This window comes from Phocoena phocoena, chromosome 19, assembly GCF_963924675.1.
Source record: "Phocoena phocoena chromosome 19, mPhoPho1.1, whole genome shotgun sequence".
Lineage (NCBI taxonomy): Eukaryota > Metazoa > Chordata > Mammalia > Artiodactyla > Phocoenidae > Phocoena > Phocoena phocoena.
This window is the reverse complement of record NC_089237.1, coordinates 44009083-44031998: the sequence shown is the minus strand read 5'-3', so window position 1 is coordinate 44031998 and position 22916 is coordinate 44009083. Positions and strand designations below refer to the sequence as shown.

The window sequence follows — 22916 nt, the reverse complement described above, 5'->3', positions numbered from 1 at the left end:
AAATGAAGGTGTAATTCCTTTATTCAAATTCATGGACTCATGAATTCTAACCGGTTTTAGAACCCTCATGTTTAGAGCCCCTGAACAAAAGGGTTAATTCCCCACAAATAGAGGACTAGTGGATAGTGTTAGAGCATGCAGACCCTGCATCCATTCAGACTGTTCCTCACTCTAAACGGTGGTTGAACACACGCTGATAGGTGGCCAGCAGGGGGCAGCATATGAGCGGAAGTGTGAGGCTCAGTTCAGAGGGAAGCCGCCCCCGCCCCCGCCCCCCCCCACACCACCGGTTTTAAGTCCAAGGGCCAGTCTGGTTACAAATAAACAAGCAAACGTAAGACCCCCAAGTCTTACCTGCTTGCCACCTGTCTTACTTGCACAGGGGCAAGCTTACTCGTAGGTGTGTCGAATGGGCCCAGAAGACTGAGGTCGGACTGAGGTCTCCTGGAGATGTCCTTGCTTGCTGCCCAGGCTGGAGGTGTAGAGCAGGTTGTCTGAGTCTCCAACGTCCGAGCGTCTGACGCAAGGAAGTGGGTTCTCCCACGAAACATTTGCCCAGCCCTTGGGGTCTTGGGTATCAAGACACAGGCCTGGCGTTGCTCAGAGCTGGGGTGCAACATCGGCTGGGGGCTTGACAGAAAGCCTTCACCACTTCCTATACTGCGGGGCTGGGCTGCGGTGCGCAGCGTGGGGGGCGTCTTCCTCTTGGGTGCACTGGCTGCCCATGCCTTCCCCCACTCCCTGCCCTGCCCTCTCCCTCTAGCCCGGGCCCCAGACTTAGAGCCTCTGTGAGGGAGGGTGCTGATGTAGGGCGGGGTTCTATTATGGGATCCTATGCAGAACTGTCCTCTGGGGAAGGCAGGTGGTGTTGGCTTGCCCCTAGGCCTAGCCCCTGGAAGAACTTTCTAAGCAAAAGACCCACCTGTGGCTGCTGAGACTCATGGTCTGAGGTCCATGTATGTGCTTTTGGCTCCCACACCTGCCCCAGCCCTGTTCAGGCAGTGTGGGGCTGCCTCTCGGGCTGCTGTTTGGTGACAGCAGCCTGCCTGGTGGTGGTACCCTAAGTGGGACTGAGTGGGCCCCTGACCCTCCAGAGACCACCCTCCAGGGCTATGGTCCATTCATGTCATCTGTGGAACCCAGAGCCGAGCCAGGGAAAGGTGGGGGCAGCAAGGCGCAGCCAGGGTAGGGAAGTGACCCTTTCTTGTGTGAGGAGATGCAGGGTGAGAGGAGGGAGGGGTAGATCTCGGTACGAAGGGGTGTGGTGGAAGGGCACCCTCTCCCTTCCTCTGGGCAGGGCAGCTGCTGCTTCCAATCCTTTTGGAAGTTCTCCTGGGGGAAGTTCTCCCCGCCAGCCCCATCCTCCCCATGCTGGTTAGGAAGTACTCCGAGATACCTCACTCTTTGGATTGAAACTTCACAGTCCTAGGTGAGGGTCGGGGTAAAATCACAGGACCAGGGAATCTACAGTCAGTGTGTCCTAACATTTCTGCCCCAGGGTGGGGAGGTCCGGAAAAGAAAACTTGGTAGTTGAGACCACAAGGCACTTGCTTTATTGTTCCAGGACAGGGGACAATGGCAGTTCTTCAAGAGTTCTGCTTGTGTCTCATCTGAACCTGGGGCCAACCTCCGGGGGTTCTTGTCACCCTCAGACCCTGGATAGGCTGAGGCTCCCACTTGGTAGGGGTTGGGCTCTCAGGTAGGGCATGGAGGGCAACTGGGTCACAGCCCCTCATTCCAGGGGCATCCCGGGTCTGCCAAGCAGTCAAAGAAAGGGGGCATGGGTGCTGCCCCACCAGCCTCTACCAGACTTCCCTTCCCTGAATGCCCAGGCTGCCTGAGACAGCTGGAAGTAATTCACGAGCCGGGGCCTAAACTACATGAACTTCTCAGGAGTGAGACTGTAGTGACCCGGAGGGGCCCTTCCTGCACCCAGGGCTGGGAGAAAAGAACACTTTCAAGTTTCTGAGGGCAAGGGCTTTTCCAAACACTTTGTGTCGGAATTGGGCTCAGTTTGGTCCTGGGGTGGACACTGCCCCTCCTGTGTGTCATCCTGGGAAAGGCCAGAGAGAGCTTAAGTTGAGGACAGGTAGAGCCTGGCAGGGCGGGAGCTGATGAATAGCAGCCCCCCGGAGGTGGGCCCACAGACAACCTGGGGAGAAACTCCATATCTCCTCCTTCTTGATGGGCCGCTGGGATGAAGATGGGAGAATAAATACAGGGGGCTTCTGGGAAAGATCATGCCTGGAGGGGAATGGGCCTGCAGAGAACGTGGACGTCAGAATGGGGTTCCATGGTGGTCTTGGACCTGGCATGGGGGCCCTGAGCTTTTGGTAACCAAAGCCCTCAGCTGCCCCCAAAATGAAGTCAGGCTCTGTGATGTAGTTGTGATTCCTGTGGATATAAGGTGTGTGTGTGTGTGTGTGTGTGTATGTGTCTGCATGACTGTATGTGTGTGTGTCTGTGCGTGTGCGCCCGTGCATACGTGCATGAGGGCTTAAGTGTGGATGAGCGTGAGCTAGGGAGAATGTATTTTCTTCTTGCCCAGACACTTGCTCTTCAGGGGCCCTGAGCGAGGAGCTCGTGTACCAGGCAGCAGAAATGTGTGAGGGGCAGAATCCTGGGTGGTGACTTCTACACCCCCAGCTGCCAGCTAACAAACAAGTTGGCTTAGTGGCACAGGGGACAGGGAGTGTGTTCCTTCCTTGACCTTTAAGGTGAGCGCGACATGGGCGGCCAGCTGGGACTTCCAGGCCAGGCAAAGGCTGGAGCAGCTGCTGAGCATAGCTCATGCTAGAGCCATGGGCTTAGAGCTGGGGCTGAGGTACACAGAGGGGCCAGCAGGGGCCATGGGTTCCAGCTCCATGAAGGCTGAGTAGAGGGTGGTGAGATGCAGGTCCCCCACTGCCCCGGAGCCCCCATTGCCTGGTGGTGTCAAGTCGCCTGCCCCACTGCCTGTCTCTGCCAGACAGGGCCCAGGGGGGAAGCAGTGGGATGGGGATGGGGGTTGGGGCGGCAGCATTGAAGATGACGTCAGGGGTGAGGTCACCAGTACCAAGGGGTCAAGGGCCAAGCTGTCATCCTTCAGCTGTTCCCACAGGTTTCCTATTTGGGGGAGAGAACAGGCGTCACTGGGAGGCACTAAGGAGCCCTGTCTGCCTCCCACCCCATGCTCTCACATGCTAAAGAGAGCAGGATTGGGGTAACACTGAATGGAGAACAGACCCTTGGCACTAGCTCTGTGACCCCAGGCAGTTGCAGAACCTCTCTGATTCCTCCTCCCACATAGGACAGTTTGAAAGCCATAGCTCAGATGATCTGTGTGGCTCTTTTTCTTGTGGGTTGGGGGAGATGATCAAGGATTTGAGAGCTGCCTATTGGAAGGGTTGATGCAGATGCTGTACATTCTGGGGTTACCCTGGGGAGGGAGCCCCAGGAACTCTTCACCCTGGCTCTTGCCCAGGCTCCCAAGGAAGGTGGATCTGCAGCCCAGACCAAGGATCTTCCAACAATGCACTGCTGCATCCAGTGAGCTGGTTGGGCTCAGCTCCCTGGGCATCCTCCACTGCAGGGCCCAAGGGACGGGAGCAAAGCCAGGAAGCACTGACTCTGGGAGCAAACAGTGCTGCCACCAGCTCCTCCTCTATGTGTTGTGTGACCTGCATCGTGGCAGGCCAGGGCCTGGAGCTCCTTCCCTGGGCATCAGGGCTGCAGGGTCTGGAGGAAGAGAGCTGAACTAAACCCTCGACTGAACTTGGCTGCCTGGGTTCCAATCCTAACTCTCCTTCTTTCTCTCTCTTTTTTTTTTTTTTGGCTGCCCTGCGCGTCTTGCGGGATCTTAGTTCCCTGACCAGGGATTGAATCTGTGTCCTCAGCAGTGAAACTGCGGAGTCCTAACCACTGGACCGCCACGGAATTCCCTTAACTTTCCTTCTTTCTAGCTAAGTGACCTTGAATAAGTTACTTAACCTTGGTCCACATCTGTGAAATGGGTTGAATAATCCCTCCTATCCTATAGGCACACATGAGAGAGCACATGTAAAGCGCCTCACAAGATGCCTGACAGTAGGGCTCAGGTAAATGCTTATGGTAGCTCACATGTCTATAGCTTCTTCTGAGGCTGTTGAGCCCTGTTCCCTACCTCTGGAGGTAGGCTCTAGCTGCTCGTTTCTAACAATAGCTTCCCAAGACCTGGGCTCTCTCCCCATCAGACTGGGAGATCTCTGAGGGTCGGCTGCCCCACCTGCTTGTGGATGTCTCCTACCCCAGCGCACACAGAAGGTCTGAGGCCTGGGTCAGCACCCTCCTCAAACCCCCTGTGGCCAGTACCAGGACCTGGGGGTGCACTGGAGATTAGATGGGAATGGGTGGGGTTGGCCACGTGCAGAGATGGAACAGGCAAGATGGAAGGGAAGAGATAGAACCTCTCCCCCCGGGACCTGCCTAGCTCTGAGGCCTTCCGTTCTTCCAGGGGGAAGATCTGTCTCCTTCCTCTGCATTAGAAGATGAACTCAGAAAATGCAATCGCTTCTGGGAATGTTCAGACCATCGGTCACTCACAACCGAATATGGAATGGAACATCGGGCCCTTTCCAGCCCACCCAGAGCTGAGAGCGGTTTGATGATAGGTCAGTTGGAACCTGTTCAAGGGCACCAGGAGGAGGGAGATGGGGGCAAGGACATTCCTCTTCGACCCTTAACCACCACTACCCCCGACCCAGCTTGGGCCTTCTCTGCTCCAGTTGACCTGAAACCCGGCAGTTAGTTAGCAGGCCACAGCCTGGAGACTTAGACAGGACAGGCCACACTGCCAGATGTCCCTCTCCAGTACTGTCCCACTTCTCCCTTCCCATCCCCAGCTCACCCTGAAAGTCGAAGTCAGTGAGAGAGGGATTGATGGCATCCAGATCAGTGCCAAGGTCTCCGTCTGGCAGCAGGGTTTCATGTATGGTCCTGGCTGGGGAAGGTTCAGCCAGCAGCTTGGCACTGTGGCTGGGTGGGGTGTGGGCAGGCAGAGGTGAGTCCTGGGGGGTGCCCGGCTGGGCCCGCAGCTCAAGGTGCCCATCTGGCTGTGGGAACAACGGCTGCAGAGGTCCGGGAGGGGCCAGGCCTGGTGAGAGGTGCGAATATGTCTGCCCATAGCAGGACGGTGCGTGCCCCCCAAGAAGGTCCTGCAGGGGATTCTTGCCACGAATGGGGCCCGGAGCTGGGTGGATTGACTGCAGTGGCTGGGAGAACCCGGCTGGAGGTGGCAGGGGCCGGATGGAGCCTGAGCCCACCAGCCCAGGGGGTGGGCAGCCGAGCAGTGGGGAACCCAGCTTCTCCCTCTTGTCTCCAATGAGGCTGTCCAGCTCTTCTGAAAAGGTCCAAGAGAGAGAGACACCATGAGGCCTCCCTTTCCCCACGAATGCTCCCAGCCTTAGAACCGCACTCAGACGCTTTCCTCACTTATCAGTTCTCCTTGCTCAGCTTTTCTTGCCTCCTCCACTCTTATTTTTTTGCCTCATGGGCACCCTGGGCCCCTCCCTGCATGGCCGTTAGCCTCACCTGGCTTGGCCATGCTTTTGCGCACGGCAATGGGGTCTTTCCTCTTCCACTTCTGCAGTTCCTCCTGCATCTTGTCGATCTTGGCTGGATTGAGGGCCCACAGGCAGCCCTTGCGAGAGGAACTGCCTGATTTGTTCTCTACCTTCTCGAAGCACTTGTTAAGAGACAGGTTGTGGCGGACAGAATTCTTCCAGCCATCAGGCGCCGTCTGCCGGAGCAGAGCAAGACAAGAATTCAGGCCGGGGTCACGATGCCAGAAAACTCCTTTGCTATCTGGGCACAGAACTGCCACCCACTCTGGGGCTTGTCGTCCTCGTCAGCACCCAGCCCACACTCGGTACCCTTCAGTAGTGGGGCAGGGGTGGGCAAGAACCTTGCTCACAGTTATTAGCACCTAAAATCTGCCTTCGTCCTACTCCATGCCCTTCAGAGACGGCTGTAGGTGGTTCATAAAGGAAGGGCTGGTGGGCGCTACGGACGGCCCCGCCCCTCCCCAGCCTGCGGTTGGGCCGCTCCCCACTGGGTCCTCAGGCCTGTGCGTGGACCCGTCTGTGGAGAGGGACTCGCTACGCTGAGCTCTCCCTGCTGTGAGTTTGTCTCTGGGGTGTAGGTCTGTGGAGTCCTCTGAGTATGAGGGCATGTGTGTCCCTGAGAAATGAGTATGTGTGAGAAAGTCTCTCTGGGTGTGTGTGTGGGTATCCATGGTTGTCTGTGTGTGTGGCTGTGAGTGTTCATATGTGTGTGCCTGGGGGGCGTGGCCTGATGGGGAGGCCAGCCCTCAGGCGGGCGGTGCTCATGCCAACAGAATAAACACCCATTAGGAGGCCTGGTCATGCCACCAGGGCAGTAATTGCGCCCAGGGAGGGTTGTAAAAACTATTAGGCTGACTCAGTTGGGTGAGAGGCAGTGGCGGGGGTGCCAGGGGGCACCCCTTTTCCCCCCACCTCCAGCTCTGTCCCAGGCTCTGTGACAGCCCTGGGCCCAGCAGGGGTGACTGTGGGCAGAGTGCCTGCTCTGGCTGGTGAGGTCCCTCTACCCTCGCCCCTCGGCCCCTCTCCCTTCCAGCTCACAGTTTCTGCTTAATGAGGGGCAGCCACTCCCTCCTCCCCAGCTCACTTGCCCCAGGGAGCAGTCAGGCTGAATCACGTCCAGCAGAACTGGGCCCTGATGCCAGCGTCGCTGCAAGTTGCTCGCAGAAGCTGCTGGAGCCTTTCTCAGGGGCCGCTGGCCTGGGTCAGGGGCCTGGTTGAGATGACCCTCAAGGCTCCCAAGGTCATGACAGAGAATTCTTGAGCCACTGGACCAGCCAGCTGGGGAATTCAGCTTCAACTCCCACGACAGTCCCTACTAGGAGTCAAGGCTGTGGGCAGAGTTAATGGGCACTGGGCCCTTTTATGGCCCCATAAGTCTGTGATTTGGGGGTGCCAGGGCAGCCCCCACCCCAGCCACTTCCTGTTTGGAAGAGGGGTGGTCAGCGCTAGCAATTATGTCCTGTGGCTGGAACTTCCCCAATCCCACATCTCTGACTCACAGGGCTTCAGGACGCCCATCTCAGCTGCCTTGGGCATGAGTGCTGCCCACCCTAGGGTCCACACTGTCCTTGCCCAGAAAAATGACCTTCAACTGGGGAGTGAGTGATAGAGGGGGCAGAGGATCTTTGAACTAATTTCTTAGGTGGGTCAGAGGGGAACGGTGAGAGTTGGAAGGAACTTACGCGCCAACAGGTTCAACCTGACCATTTTACAGACTAGGAAACTGAGGTCCAGAGAAGAAAGGGTCTAGCCCTAGATCACACAAGGAGGTGGTGACAGAGCCCAGACTCCAATTCTGTTCCCTAACTAAGGGCCCTGCCCAGCTCACCCCATAGGACTGCTTTCACCATCTGGGGCCTGACCCATCCTCACAGATGCTTTCTCTCTGAAATGTAAACTTGGGAGTGAGGGAGTGATGTAACTGGCTAAGAACAACAACTGGACCCGAAAAAAAAAAAGCAGTTAGACCTCTTCACTACTCAGCCCTACAAAACAGGGATTACACAGCTCCCAGGAAAAATAATTAAGCCAGGAAGATGAGACGTAGGGAGGGGCTGGGAGTTGGCGGGGAGGACAGGCTGAGAGGAATGGGGCAGGGCCCTCACTTCCCTCTCTCTGGCCTGGCTCCTTGAAGCCCTAGGGGACCCTCTAAAAGCGTTATAGGCCAGGGAGGCTTTGGTCCCCTGACTTGCTGGGGTAGAGGGGCAGCTCTGGATACTGGCTTTGATGCTTCTTGAATCCCAGTGACAACTCTCCTTCCTCCTCTCCCTTCCAGGACCTTTGATGGATAACCATACTTTTTCATTCTTGGCCAGAACTCTGACCACCTTGCCCACTCCTCATCTGATGGCAGCTCGGCAAGTACAAGCTTGTTTGAATATCAGCCTCAAATTACCCCCAGACAGCACAGCTGGGAAGATGGTGGGGCCAGAAATCACTGGCAGGTGGAGCTGTGTTCTGGCTTACCTGGGCCGCAGCTCCCACCTTCTGCCTGGGTAGAAGGTGAAACTGTATCCACTAGGGTGCAGGCCTTGGAGAAGGCACCCCTCACACACAAGCTCTGACCTCCCCTGCACCCACTCCAGAAGAAGGGGTTTTTGTTGGAGGGCCTGGGGAGCATCAGACAAGGGAAGTGGGTGGTGTGGGAAGCCAGAGAGCTTGAGCCGGCAAGTGGTCCCACTTGATGTTTGGCCTTGAGTAAATGGAGAGACGGGCATCTGTCCTGCCTCTAGGGAGGGAGTTTGCTAGAGCCCCAGAAGCCCCTTCTGTGGGTGATAGAAATTATTGGTAGATCCCGTCCATGGGAAGGTCGGGGGAACCAGCCAGTTCCCTAGGACACTCTAAGACCATGAAGCCCACACTCTGATTTCTGGCAGAACTACAGCTGAGACTGCCGCCCACAGAGGCAGATCCTAATCTCTCCCGGGAAGGTAATGAGTTCTGCAGCCCCAGCGTCCTGTGTCACCTTGGCTGGCCGGCTCCTACCCCAATTCCTCCAGTCCTACAGCATCCCGGGGGCAGCGGTGGGAACAGCCTCGCATTTCTTCCCAAGCTCTCTCTCCCCATCTGGGGTAGGTGGACGTTCCTTGAAGCCTATCAGAATTGCCACGTCCACCTTCCACCAGCATGAGGTCTGACTCCAGCCTGCTGTGTGACTTTTGGTGAATGGCTTGAGCTCTCTCTTCCTCACACAGAACTGTCCTTCTGAAGTGGAGACAAGGGGAAACATGTGGGGGACACACCCTCTCCTGGCTTTCACTCAAACTCATCTCCCACCTCCCAATGGAATCCTCTGGTTCCAGAGAGGCCTGGCTTGCCTGGGGCTGGTGGGGTGCAGTGGATTTGGGGCTCACCTTGAAGTAAGGAAAGTGCTCCGTCATAAAATTGTAGATCTCGCTGACGGGAAGGCTCCCGGTTTTACTGTTCTTCAGGGCCATGAAGATGAGGATGCTGAAGGCAGAGAAAGTTCTGAGAGTTTGAACCTCTGACCTGGCCTGGAGTCTTCCCCCCGCCCCCGCCCTGGCTGGAGTAGTCAAGGAAGGATAGTCTGCTGCAGAATTCACACGTGAGAGGCCCTGTGAAGTCCAGAGGAGAAGGAATGAGAAAGTGTCCACCGAAGTCGGGAATTACTGATGTACAAGGGTCTCGTGGCATCTGAGAGAGCTGGGTTACAATCCTGGCTTTGGCCACTCACTAGCTGTGTGACCTTGGGTGAGTGCCTTAACCTCTCTGAGCCTCAGTTTCCTCAGCTTTGACGTGAAGAGAGTAATAGCTGTCTCAGAGTCGTGAGGATTAAGCATGCTGCCTAGCACATAGAAGGCACTCATTAAATGGAAGCTGTCATTACCAGTCAGCCTTCAGCCGATTGCATGAGTGTTGGATAGTAAGGGAGGGGATTAAGGTTTTTTGAGTCCCTAAAAAGTGCCAAGCATATTCTCTCACTTAATCCATCCAAAGGCCTGAACATTGCAGTTCTCTCTCTCTCTTTTTTTTTTTTTTTTTTAACAGATGAATAAACAGAGGCTCAGAAAGATTAAGTAACTTGCCTGAGGTTTCACAGCTAATAAATTCAGAGCCTGGAGTAGAACCCAGTTCTACTGGACTCCAAAGATTGCATGTGCTCCTTTCTGCTCATCATCCGGCCTTCCACAAACCCCTTCTCTGTGCTCCTGGATGATGTTTAAGTTCCTTTTCCTTCTCCTGAGCTCATACTGGCTGATGACCTGACCCCATGAGGGGCCTGGCACACAGGAGGTCGAGTATCGATGCTGGTTAGATGAATGAAAGTTCAGATGGAAGGTCTCCCAGATGGGCTGGGTGCTGCTGGCCTGGTACTTATAGCCCCAGCGCCAGAGAAGTTGCACCAGATCTGGCAGATGCTGGATAACGGAGCCGCATCTGCAGACCTCATCCCTCACTTACTTCCAGCAGAGCTTTGGGGTGAAGCTTCTCTCTATATCTAGGGAGGGAGGGAGAAGGGGGGAATCATCCCCCCTAAACTCTCAGTTTCAGGCCCTGGGCCCCAGGAAGCTAGAACTTAGCGGGCTCATCCAGGGCACCAGCACCTGCTGAGTTGAGCCACAGACATGGCTCCCCAGGGTGAGATGAGAGGTCAGAGGTGAACTAGTCAATCCCCCTGCCCCATGCTGGAATCTTCTCTATAGCATCCTTTGGAAGTCCACTAGCTATGACTTCCACTCCCTGCCATTACCCTTATACCTCAAGGGATTCCATGTCTCAGTTTCCCCAGGGTCCTCTCAGCCCTCTTCCTTCTACCTCACGAGTGCTGAGAAACGTACCTGTAGGAGTAAATGGGTTTTGGGAAGAGAGACTGGTGCCCGTCGGTGCTGGCCTGGGGTGCAATCCGCTGGTATGGATAGTGTGAGGAGCCCAGGTAAGGTACAGGGTAGCTGCTGCCACCTGGTGAGTACTGTAGAGGTCAAAGGGGCAGAGTGGTTGCCATGGTAACCAGTCTTCCCAAGGAAGGGGGCTCCCTGCCCCCATTCATATACATCCAGAGAAGGAACTGAGGCTAGATTCTTCTCTCATGTGCTCCACCACAATGGTCATGGGCCCCAAAGAGCTATCTGAGGATGCTGGCCAAGGATGCAGCTATTCAGGGGCCTGTGAGGAGATCCACATTCCAGAATTCAGGGTCTAAGAGGCCTCAGAGCTCCCTTCCTCCAGCATCTTTCTTTCAGGTCTCTAAGTATTCTGGTTGCCATGGTGATACGACAGGAGTTGAACTAGAGAGTGTGAGGGGTAGCCCAGGCCCTTGTACCCTTCTGGGCAGGTGCTCCAGACCTCTCTGGTATCTCCTGGAGTGGTTGGGCTGGAAGTGGGGTGTCCAGCCTGGGCATTTGCTGGGCACTGCCACCTTTTATGAGTTTCAGTGGCTCCTTGAAAGGGCTGGTCATGATGGTGGGCAGGTGAGGGTAGGAGGTGGTTTTTATGGCAAAGGGAGTGGCTGCGGTGCCAGGGATGGTGTTTTACGAGGGTGAGGGTGGGTAGGAAACTCTGACTCCCCCATCTGCTCCAGGCCGAAGTGATCTTTCCAGGTCACCCGAGAGACACTCAGTGACTGAGTCACCTCTCTGCAGGTTCCATAAAGCCCTGGGTGTGGCTATCTTGTTCGAGGAGGGGGTGCAGAAAATAGAGGGCATCAAGACAGGGCTGGGCATGACGAGGCCGTCTAGGGTCTGGTAGTCCCTTAGCCCTGCTGTGGCTCAGTCCCTGTTGGGCCGGGCTGCCTCAGGGACATTCCTACCCTGGGTCAGACTGTGACCCTCAGGAGGGCTCAGCTATTCCAGCCAGGCTCGTCATGGAGTGAGGATGATCCCTCTTGTGTTTCCTCTGCTTCCCTCCTTCTCTTTCTTTCTCTGCACTAAGCAGGCAGTCTGACCAACACACCCCCATCCCCCGCCCACTTGCCTGCCTCCCTGGCTTGGCCAAGATCAAGGCCAATGCCAAAGAGCTGGGAGCAGAACCTGCTCCACAGGCAGGGCCTGTCTCAGTGCCAGGCTGCAGGTGGATGAAGCTGGGTGCTGGGCAGTCACTTGCTCTGTCTTGCCCAGCGACTCCTGGGAGCTGCTTGGCTATTCTAGGACTCTTTTCTTTCTCTTTTTAAAAACCTCCATCCCATGCCAGTATGGGTCAATTACTTGGCTTCCTGTACGTCTGGGAGGAGCTGAGGCTGGGCAGTGGGGTGGGAAGGGGGATAGGGCCAGAGATGATGGGGACCTGTAACCTCCAACTGGGAAGGCCCCCTAACTTCACTCCTGGTTCCACCCTGTCTAGGCTAAAGGGAAGTTTGAGGCCAAGGCCACATAAGATGGTGGCTGACCCAGACGAAAGCCCACTGTTCCCTGGTCTGCTCAGCCTTTTGTGTCACCCCATTTACTCCTTTTCTCTTTGCTCAGTCCTTTTCTAGCTCTCCTCTTCTCTCCCTTTTTGGTTCACATCCGGCCCTGTCCCAGTCTCAGTCCCACTCTCTTTCCTAAGACCTCTCAGGCACTGCCAGGGTCTCAGACAAGCCCCACCCCAAGAGAAGGGCGATTGCTTCCTTCCCCATGAACCCCTGTTCCCCACCCCAGGTGGCCCAGCCTGGGATTCAGGGCCCGGCTGTCCCTACCTGCCCATCCAGGTGTGCACACACACACCCACACACCACACACACATGTAATATCCTGAGACCCTGGGGAAAATTGCCCACCTGCCCCAGACCTACCTGGTGGAAGGGGGGCTGGGAAGGACAGTACATATGCTGCAAGGGGGGCTGGTAACAGTACATCCCTGGACCGCTCTCCAGAGGTGGGGGCTTGACCTCAACTTCTGACTCCTGCTGGAAGGAAAAAATAACAGATGACCGAGTTGGACCATATTTTTTCTTCCTTTTTCTCTTCTGTGTCTCGAACCTTACACAAAAGCAACCCCTACCTTGCCTCCCCCACAGCTTATTCCTGGAGAACAAATAGGGAATAGAGAAGGGCAGGGATTTTCCTGAGGGAACTCAGCAAGTTAGTGGTGGAGCTGAGGCTGGAACTGACAGGGCTCCCATCCCCCCACCTCCCTGCAGGTGAGAGACTGAGGCTGGGCTGTCTGGGGACATGGGGGAGACTTGTCATTGGTCACACTGAAGCTGGGGTAGGACCAGAGGTCTCCCTGGAATGGCACAAGGGTGCACTGCCTGACCCCACTCACCAAGCCCGGCTCAGGACTTGCTTGCTGGTTCGGAGCCACCAGCCCCTCAGAGCAGTCTGCAAAGGACCACTGCTCTAGAATTCCCATTGCAGAGCCATGGTGAGGGGAGCACAGGAAGTGGCCAGAGAGGCTGGTCCAGCCGGGGCCCCCAAGGTCCTGACACTTCCTCTTCTGCAAAGCCCAAGGGAACTCTGGCAGGCTCTCTGGAGGGGGCTAGCGAGTCCCCTCTGCTCTGGCCATCCCCAACTCAGAGCCTCTGCTCTCTGCTCTGGGGAGTCTACGCAGTTGCTGGTCTGCTGGAGCCCCGTGGCCTTTCTCACTCTGGCAGAGGGAGCCTGCAGCTGCTGCTGCTGGTGGTGGCCGGATCCTGGCCTCCCATGGGTTGTGAGCCCCACGTGGAGCCCCCAGGGGCCAGCATGGAGTAGGGCCAGATAGAGTGTGCAGCTAGGTACGGGAAGGTAAACAAGGCCAAGAGCAGGTGGACCATTCTTCCTGGGATTCCCAGGGGCCTTGGGAACCAGGATCTGGGCCCAGAGGGTCAAATTAGCTGTGAGCTCTTTCTGGGTGTGCCCGGGATTGCTGATGCAGAGATAACCCCAATCATAGAATCTCAGGTCTAGAAGGGCCACAACCACTATGTCCAGCCCTATCATTTGGCAGATGATGGGGCTGAGCCCATAGAAGGGAAGTGATGTGCCCAAGATCACTCAGAGTCAACCAGCCTGCTGTGGGTCTCTGGGCCCAAACTCTTCTCTACATTGTGTGTGTGTGTGTGTGTGTGTGTGTAAGAAAGTGGGCTCAAACCTCAGCCTCACTTCTTAGAGGCTGAGAGACACCTTGGGCAAGTCATTTGGTCTCTATGGAGCCTCAGTCTCCTCATCTGCAAAATGGGGTTAGTGGGAACTCTTTAGAGGGTTGTCGTGAGGATCAAACAGGGCACTTGAAAGAAAGCATCTGGCACAGTGACCATGGGCTGGCACTGAGTGGACATTTAGGGGGAAGTAACTGGTATGATGGTCCCTTTACTGGGGGCTGCTGCCACGTTCAATGGGCCTGAGGAAGACGCCGTCAAAGGGCCCCAGAACCAGAAGCAGACTCCGTCTTGGCCACAATTGGTAGGGGCCCAGCGCCTTCTCTATCTTCCACTCCTGGGAAACAGGCTTTTTTTGGGGGTGGCTTGTGGATTGAATGGGAGCCTGTTTGAAAGCAAGAGGTAAGGAGAGCTGGTGGGCATCTGGAGTAGGCACAGCCCAGGCTGGGGAGTGGGGAGCAAAGCTCCCTTTAGTCTTCCTCTTCCCAAGGCAACAAGCCTATGAGGCACTATTAACGATACTTTTCTGATGAGGCTCAGAGAGCTTAAGTGACTTGCCCAAGGTCACACGGCTTGTGGGTACGGCTACGAAAGGAAATGAGCTTTCAAGGTGCTTTCAAGGTATTTCTATGAATATACCCAGGCCTCACTCCTGGTAACGAATGGGACCAGAGTGTCCTTTGAGAAGAATTAAGTCCTCTCTCAACTCTGTAGGCTGATGCTGGAGAGAACATTGTGCCCTGTGGCTCCTCCCTAAACCCTTTCTCTTGGCCTCTGGAATGTGTTTTTCTTCTCACATTTGCATATGGGCCTGGCTGGAGATTCTTGACACTTAAACAGAGAGAAGCTACACACTGGAATCCTGACTCAGGAGCCTCTGGGAAGCTTCCACCTTCCTCGGTCTGACCGGCCTCCCCAACCTTGTCCCCTCCACACCAGGCCAGGGCAGCGACCCTTGCCCAGCTGACCTGGAGGCCCAGAATGAAGCCTAGAGTCCCCAGCTCTCTGAGCTTGCTGCTTTCCTGGTGCACACTGACCCTGAGTGGAAAGTTCTGGAAAGGGATGGTGGGGGGTTTGTTCTGGGCTGCCAGGAATTGGGATGGGGGTAGGTGGGATGGCTGCCGGCCACTGGTACTCACCAGGACTTGGGGGCTGTGCTCCCGGCTGGGGTAGGGGAGCCCGTCGCACCAGGCCTCTGCTGGGAAGCCGGGCAGGAAGGCCTCACGCTCCCCCACATCTGTGGGGATCTCCTCAAAGGCCTCCAGCGCCCCTGGGGTCTTAAAGGAGTGTCCAGCGAGGGCCAAGGCGGTCTGGGCCTCAGGGAAGATGTCGTCATGGAAATGCCGCTTGTACGGATGGAAGGGCACGTGGCCGCCCTTGAGGAAGCGCCCGGGGCTGCTTGCCGGGCCCTCCTCAAAGCCGAAGCCGGGGTACTTGTCTGAGGGTGAGAGCCGGAAGGGGCCCAGGCCAGGGCCAGCTGGGCAGTGGACCTGCTCGGGACCCGGTGACGCGGCGCAGGGGCTGTGTGGAGGCAGTGAGGGTGCCCTCTCTGGAGGGCCGTCGGGCACAAATGATGAGCAGCTGAAGCCGGCATGCTTCTGGGGTGGACAGAGGGTAGAGAGCCTGTGAGCGGAAGCTGCACCGGGACCCTACTCTGTGCGAAGGTAAAGGGTCTGTGGCTGAGCTCTGGTGAGACATGGCCTGCCCTTGGAAACCCCAATCTGACGAGAGCACACTGCTTCTAAACCTGGGTCGCCCCCAGCAGGATGGATGCACAGCCCTGCCCTGGGAAAGCCCCAGACTGAAGGGACAAGCAGAGGCCCAGGTCTGACACTTCTGGATCTGGGAGTCACTGGGTACTCATTTGCTGGTGGAAGGGACAAGACAGATGCAGGCAGGTCCCTGGGGGGTGGGGGGTGACAGTCCACCTGCTGCTCGTGCACCTCTCAGGTCTTGGCCTCAGCCTGGACCTAAGTGCCTGGTACTTACGTTCTGTGGGGCAGGGGAGCCTGGGACGCCCGGTGCCTGCATGTGGTCCCCTTGGGGCTCGCCCTCCAGTCTGGTGGGGCCTGGCAGCGTGACGTCAGACTGCTGCAGGAGTAGCGACACCATCACCCAGTCCTGGCCTCGAAGAAAGCCAGCTCTGATGAGTGTGAGGACCACCGTCCAGGGCTGACCAAGCCCAAGTCCACCACCTCCACTCCCACCCCATCCCCGGGCTGGGACCCTGACTCCAGCCAGATGTCTGATGAGAGGGGGAAACAGACAGACAGGGACAGATAAACAGACAGACTGAGAGCAACATTGGAAACAGAAGGAAGCAGATAAACAATGGGAGAGACAGAGTATGAAGGACAGAGAGGGAGAGAGAGGTTGGTGGACTCGAGGGGACTTGGATGCCTCGTGGCCCCGTGAGCCTGGCCGGCATCCCCCAAGGCACTGGGGATGCCACCACCGGCCCACTGTGGAACGTGTGGCACATTTGGTTTTCTCCTATGTCCTCCACACTCCGAAGTACCTGTGACTTTGTGCAGGCCAGTGCCCTTTCTGAGCTTTGCACTCACCTTTCGAAAAACTCAGGGCCTATACTAGGTGACATGGAGGGCTCTTGCTGTTCAGACCTTCTAGAATTATAGGAGAACTCTGTACCCAGCACAGTTGAGTGGTTAAGAGGACTCAGCTCAAAGCCAGCCTTTGCCTTTCCTTGCTAGCTGTGTTAGCGAAGCTTTCTGAGCTTCCGTATCAATCATCTGCAAAAACAGGGAGAGAGAGAGGGCCGCCCTCATGGGGATGCCGGATTAAGTGAAACCATGCACATGAAGAATTTAGCACAGTGCCTAGCATGTAGTAAGTGCTCAATAAATGCCAGCTCTCGTTATTAACATCATTATTAGTATGGTGCTTTTTGTTCAACATCTTTATTGGAGTACAATTGCTTTACAATGGTGTGTTAGTCTCTGCTGTATAACATTAGTATGGCTCTCACTACTACTACCCTCACTTCTCTGCCTTCCTTCTCCACCATCTGCAAAGAGTTTCTCCTGAATTTATTCCTCTTTGCCCAAGTGGTTTCTGAGAAAGGCCACCCTTTGCTGAGAGCCTGCTCTGGGCTGGCCACTGTGTAAATGACTAGGAGAATTTTCTCATTGGTTTGTCAGAATAATCCTGTGAGTGAGGGACATTATTAACCTCACTTTCCAGATGAAGAAACTGAGGCTCAGAGGGGTTAAGTGACTTGCCCAAGTCACATAGCTAATCCTTGATAGAGTCAAGTTTTGAACCCAGATCTGTCTGACTCTGAAGGCTACACTCCTCTCAGTCTCTTCATTTGTTGGGGGTCAGAGTGGGGGGTGCGTGGGCTAGGCGCCAAACAATAAGAAAAGCACGAGGTTTACACACACACAGGACCCCCTCCGGCAGAGCAGGAGAACTGCATTTCCCCAGCCCTGCTCTCCCAGGAGCTCTGGCGGGGAGGGAGGGCCGTGGTGGCCCCATGTGCCCAGCCTGGGGTTGGTACATCTTTGTTAAATAAGCTCTCTCCTTCATTTGACAAGGGGGTAGTGGGGACAAAGAAGGGAGGGCAATTGCCCAAAGTCCCTCAGAGGATCAGTGGCAGAGGGGGCTAGGAGCTGGGGTCCAGGTGGGGGCCTGGTGGAGGCTCTCCCGCCCCTTCAAGAGTCTCCACCGCCCCTTCTCCATGTCCCGGTGCCGCTCACTCGGCAATGCTAAATGTGGCGTGACCAGGGAAGCGCCGAGCTGGCCGTAACTGGACACCACGGTGGAGCAGGCCTGGGGCCCGAGGTGCAGGGCAGCCCATCTCTGGCTCTGCATGATTGCGCGGCCCGGCCCCTGCTCCCTGGACAGCCCCTGGACAGCTCGGGCCCGCCTGCCACTCCTGGCCCTGGTCCAGAGGTGCTTTCCCAAGGCCTTCTCCAGGCCTACCAGAGGCAAGCCTGGGCCCCTTCCTCCCCCAGGTCTTGGGCTTTGTAACACGTGGGGCGGTGGTCACTCTCCTCTCCAGAGGCAGAAGAACATATGGTTAAGAGCAAAGGTTTGGGATCTGGGCTGACCCAAGTTTGAGTCCCAGCTGTGTCACTTCCTGGCTGTGTGACTTTGAAAAAACGGTGCAGTTCTCTGTATCTCCTTTTGCTCCTCTGATAACAGGGCTTGTGGACCCCCCTCCCCCCTTGTGGAGAGAGGGATGAGGCTGCCTTAGTCCCTGACCCCTTTCTCGAGTAGCTGGCGGAGCTCTTAAAGTTACATTATCTAGTTCAGAAGCTCTAGAGTCAGGATTGGGTTTGAATCCCATTTAACAGTGGGACTTTGGTTGGGCAACTCGCTCAGCGTCCTTCCTCGGACCTCAGTTTCCTCATCTATAAAATAGGGCTAATAGTACGTACCTCTCTGGAGGGTTAAATGATATATTGCTTGCAAATAACTTAATGCATAGGATGTGCTCAGTAAATGTTAGCTATTATTAATAATTAGCAGTGGGACAGAGTTATTCTAAATGATGAGCTCTGTGGGTAAGGACCAGGAGAGCAGAGGGAACTCCTCTTTCCTGCCTCCCACCTCCATCTCCCTGACATCATCCTCCCCCATTGGCAGAGGCTACACTTCCCTCCTCTTGACCCTCTGGCCTCAGAGATCATCTTAGCCTTTCCCCTGAGGGAGAATGTCTGCAGAAACTCCCAGGGATTAGAGTAGGAAGGAAGGGGAGGTGACTCTTGCTTTGGATCCCTCAAGAGGCCTCTCTGACGGTTGCAGTGCCCGGGCTCTGGCACCTGCATTCGCGAGGAGTCTTTCATTGATGACTAATCTTTACGCTACCTGCTGCAGTTTCAGGGGCCACAATAGGATGTGTGTCTGCAAATATCGTCAGCAAACCAGTGCAGGAGGACCAGTCAGCTCTCCTCCTTCCTTGGATCCCAGGAGCTATCCCTGATGGCACTCATGACCCTGCCACTCAGTGTGGGCTTCCACAACCCACAACCTGCTCTCTTTTTGGGCTAGAGCTAGGCCAGGGCTCTCAATGGTGGACAGTGCCCTGGGGTCCCTTGGACGGTAAGGACTTTCCTAATCACAACTCCACATCTATAAAGCACTCTGCAGTTTACAAAGCACCTTCGTATCTATCATCTCATTTCATCCTCCCTTTGCCCCAGAGAGTAGCAGGCAGTGGTGTGCTGGAGCCAGCTGCTATGGACTTGTTAGGGCCAACTGTACCCATCTCTTTCCAAATCCATTTTTGGTGAAATTGGACCAAATTGGCCTTGATGGGAATATTTACCCAAGGAAATTTGCAAATGCTACAAATTAGTCCTTTTTTTTGGAGAGCTGGTGGGTGAGCATTTATCATACACCACTGGTAGGGGAGAAATGTCATTAATCCCATTTTTCAGGGGAGAAGATTAAGGTCCAGAGAGAAATGACATGCCCAGGGCCACATAGTTAAAACTGAAAACCACATCTCCTGCGTCTCAGGCCTCAGAGCCCGAGTTACGCCCCCAAACCACTCCAGGGGTGCAACGCTGGCAAAACTTTAGCAGAACACCACTTTAGTATCCAGGTATTCTGTCTACCCCTTACTCTCAGAACTTTTCCTTCTTCCATGATCCTTGAGGAGTGGGAGGGCAGGGGTAGGGATAGAAGAAGTAGACTTGATCTTTCCTGGAGTCGGAGGGAAGAAAGAAATGCTAACCTGAGTAGGAAGCATGACGAGGAAGAAATTCCTCAGAAAGAATGAACACAGGATCAACAACCAGTGTTATCAAATCTTTGCTCTGTGTCCTTCTCACAAACAGCCAGGTCTTTTGTCCCTTCCACCCAGCATATCTCCCCACCCCTCAGAGACTCTTTTCCCAGTACCCCAGGATTAAGGCAGAGGGGGCATTTGTGGGGTAGGAGCGGGGGGACACCCTGTTGGCTGGTTGTGTGACCTTAGACAAGTCACTTCCCCTTTTCTGTACTCAGTTTCGTTATAAGTAAAATGATGCGCTGGGACCCATTTGCATCTAAAGATGTTGAAGCTGGTCCTGTGGATGTGTATATGGTTCACAGAGCTGTCAGTTAGGCCCTCATCTCTGCTTTTTCTTCAGGAGGGACCTCTCTGAGGAAATCCTCAAGGGGACCAGGAACAACTGGGTGAGTTATTATACCCCAGAAAGGAGGTGCTGTATTATCACCCCCATTTTATAGACGAGGAAACTGAGGCTCAGAGAGGTTAACCTGACTTGCCCAAGTTCACTCAGCTAGTAGATGATGCTCCCCAGGATTCAGACACAGCCTTCAAAGCTAGAGTGCTTAACCACTATGCTACACAGCCCCACCTCAGGAACACCTCAACTTCCTCGCTCACACCTGGAAGCCAGATTGGCAGGTGAGGGGCAAGGTTGGAGGTTTCCTTGGGAGGGTCTGTCCCTGTACCCTACGTGGGCGGCTGAGTCACAGAGGACACTAAGGGCCCTCACTGGGCTCTACACACTCCCTCCCATGCGGGCTGCTCCTACCTGCCCTTTACAGAGAGGAGGAGATGGTAGAGTTCCACCTTAGTGGTTTCTGTTGCTGGCTGTGGCAGCATGTTTTACAAGGGGTGGGGACCGTGCCCAGTGCTGCCTGTGGCCCCACCCAGGCTCCACCCTCCCGGCTGCTGGGAGGGGTCCCCTGGAGCAGTTTGGTAGGGGCCACTCCTGAGGCTGGACACCCTGGGTACTGGGAGTCTGGGTTTCTAGCTCCTCTGCTTCCATCAAGGTTGGGGGTTCTGAGGCCAAAATCCTGTCCCCTCTGGCTCTTGACCCTGACTCGGTATCAGGAAGTGGGTCAGCTGCCCCTGCCTTGAGATCTGATTAAAGCGCTCTGAGAAGCAACTACAGATGTAAAGGGCAGGGGGTGGAGTGGGGAATAAGAACAAAGGATGAAGAGTGATCATGTCCCCCATGTGATGCTCTCCTCAGATCTGAGCCACGGACACCTGCAGCTGAGTCATTCCCATTCCCCAAACCAGGGCTCTCCTGAAGCCACTTCAGTCATCCCTCTGCCTCTGGACGTAGGCTTGTCTTAGAGCAGAACTCGGTATGCCCGTCCTGAAAAAGCACTCGAACCACCTCGCACGTCTGGGGCCGACCCTGAAGTTCTTCCTGATGTCTAACCCGTAATGTAATCTCTCTTGTAATGTTAGTCTTCTTGCCGTATCCTTCCTGCCGTTCACCAAGGGCTAGTAAATGGCAATGGACTCATCCCTCCTGCAGGGTGGGTCCCAGCCTGGCTGTGGATGTCGAACTCCAACAGCTTCCGGTTCCCCCATTCTCCTTTGCCCAGAACCCCTTCCTTTCTACCATCCCTGACCATCGTGGGCAGCTTCCCATCTCTCCAGCCCATTGCCAGCCCCTGCCACCCAGCCTTGGCCCCAAAGGAGCTGAATCCAAGCACTCACAGTAGGCTCTGGGCCATGGCCACCATCACGGCTTCTTCGGGGAGTCATTCAGCCCAGGAACTCCCCAGGAGCTTCCACTGAGGTATAAATACTCCCACATGCCTGGACCAGCCCCCTGCCTGAGGGCCGGGGCGGGGCTGCCTCCGCAGGCCAGGCAGGCAGGTCACATGCCCCATAAATGCCACTGGACCACAGGCCCTTCCCAGCAGCCCTGGGGAGACCAAGTGGGGCCTGACCTCCTTGGATGGATGGATGATGGATGGATGGAGGGAAGGATAGGTGGATGAATGGAAGGATAGGTGGGTGGGTGAAATGGACAGATTGATGGGTGGACAAATGACTGGATGGAAAGCTGGACAGACGGACAGACAGGTGAATGAATGGACAGTGGGACAGATTAATGGGTGTCCTTGAACTGCCTATGGATGCTCATTTGGTAGATGGGAAGAAAGAGGTGCTGGTTTCAAGGAAGTAAGAAATGCTATCCTTCAAAGCTCCCATCCATCTCTTTCTGAGACACACTTACCAGGCCCCCTTTTCTCCTCTGCTATGGACACCTGATCTGAGAGACTGGCTCTGCTGGGTTCTCCCTACTCCTTAGGTGACACTTCCCACCTAAACACCCACAACCCCCAGGAATCTTTTGGTCTTTGGTGTCATTCATGCTCTGTCTTTTCCTCCCTCCTGCCTCCTCTGGAGTTCCGGCTCTGAGGCTGTGAGCCCATCTCCAGATCTTGTGCCCAGGAGCAAGGTCATCTTGCCCTCCAAGTTTAGCAGGGGGACGGGGAGGCAAAATTCTCTCTTCCAAGATCATGAGACCCTTACATGTGAGATTTAGGGAGAAGGTGACTTCCACCCCGCACCTTCCCCAGGAATTTTTAAAGGCATGACTGGGTCTGATGGTGAGAATAGGTCTGGCAAGGGACTCGTATGTGAGCCAGGTGACCTAGAGCCCCTGGGGCCCGACTTGAGAGCTGGGCTTCTGAAGGGTGGGGATTCCTTGCTTGTTTAGTCCTCCCAGGGGGCAGTGTTCAGAAAACAGTAGTCTGATTTCCAAAGAAAGTTCCTTCTAATCCCCAGTCTGCCTAGCTGTGAAAGGGATCCAAGAGTGGATGGTGAGGTGGGCAGTGACTGAAGGAACAAGAGGATTTTTCATAGATGGTAACATATGGTCTTCCTCCTTCCTTACAACACGCTTCTTCAAGCCACTCTGGCTAAAGAGGGTAGGGGAATGGGTGGGGGGTGGGGGGTGGGATGAAGTTGGTCTCCTCTGAGCACCCATTATCTCTGTGATCCAGTGTCCCAGAAGTCCTTCCCCCATAACAAAGTCGCTCAGGGCTGAGCCTGGTGGTCCCCCCTCCGGCCTCCTGTGGGCTGCTCTGATAACTGGCTGTGGAGTTAATTGGCTGTGCTGGTGATTGGTGGCTGAGGATATGAGAGGTGAGACCCACAGCGATGACTGGGACCTTGTTTCACCTCATCCCCTAGATTGGCATTTATTATCTCAGAAACCCCCAGCTGCCTTACAAAGCCCGCCTGTTCCCGCACAGGGAGTCCTCCTGACCAAGGACCCTAGAATCTCCTCTCCCAGCTCTGCCATCAGCGTGGGCTAGTCACAGAAATTAACCTCATTGCCTCCTTTATAAAATGGGATCCTCTTCTTTGCCTTACATACCTCACCTGGCTGTCCTGGGGACTGAGTGAGAAGCAGGGTGTCAAAATCCTCTGAGGAATATAAACTGACACCGTCTTGCCTGGCGCCCCTGCCTCCTCCCCTGGGGTCCCAGGCCCATTGGATTTCAGGAGAGGGACGCGGGCTGAGATCTTTGCCCCTTCAACCATTTGCCCCTCCCTGGGTGCCCTACATAGGACGGGTCCAGACCCCTTTCTGCCT

At 55.5% G+C, this 22916-nt stretch overlaps 1 protein-coding gene across 1 annotated transcript; it reads right to left on the bottom strand.

The window, feature by feature from the left end:
• Window positions 1–2788: 2788 nt before the first annotated feature.
• Window positions 2789–15702, bottom strand: FOXN1 (forkhead box N1). The gene is made up of 8 exons (XM_065897513.1): window positions 15580–15702; window positions 14730–15188; window positions 12307–12417; window positions 10379–10509; window positions 8933–9029; window positions 5548–5755; window positions 4865–5356; window positions 2789–3105 (listed from the first exon to the last, which is right to left on the bottom strand). The coding sequence occupies exons 1-8, from the start codon at window positions 15700–15702 to the stop codon at window positions 2789–2791; spliced, it is 1938 nt and encodes a 645-aa protein (XP_065753585.1).
• Between the last annotated feature and the right edge of the window lie 7214 nt (window positions 15703–22916).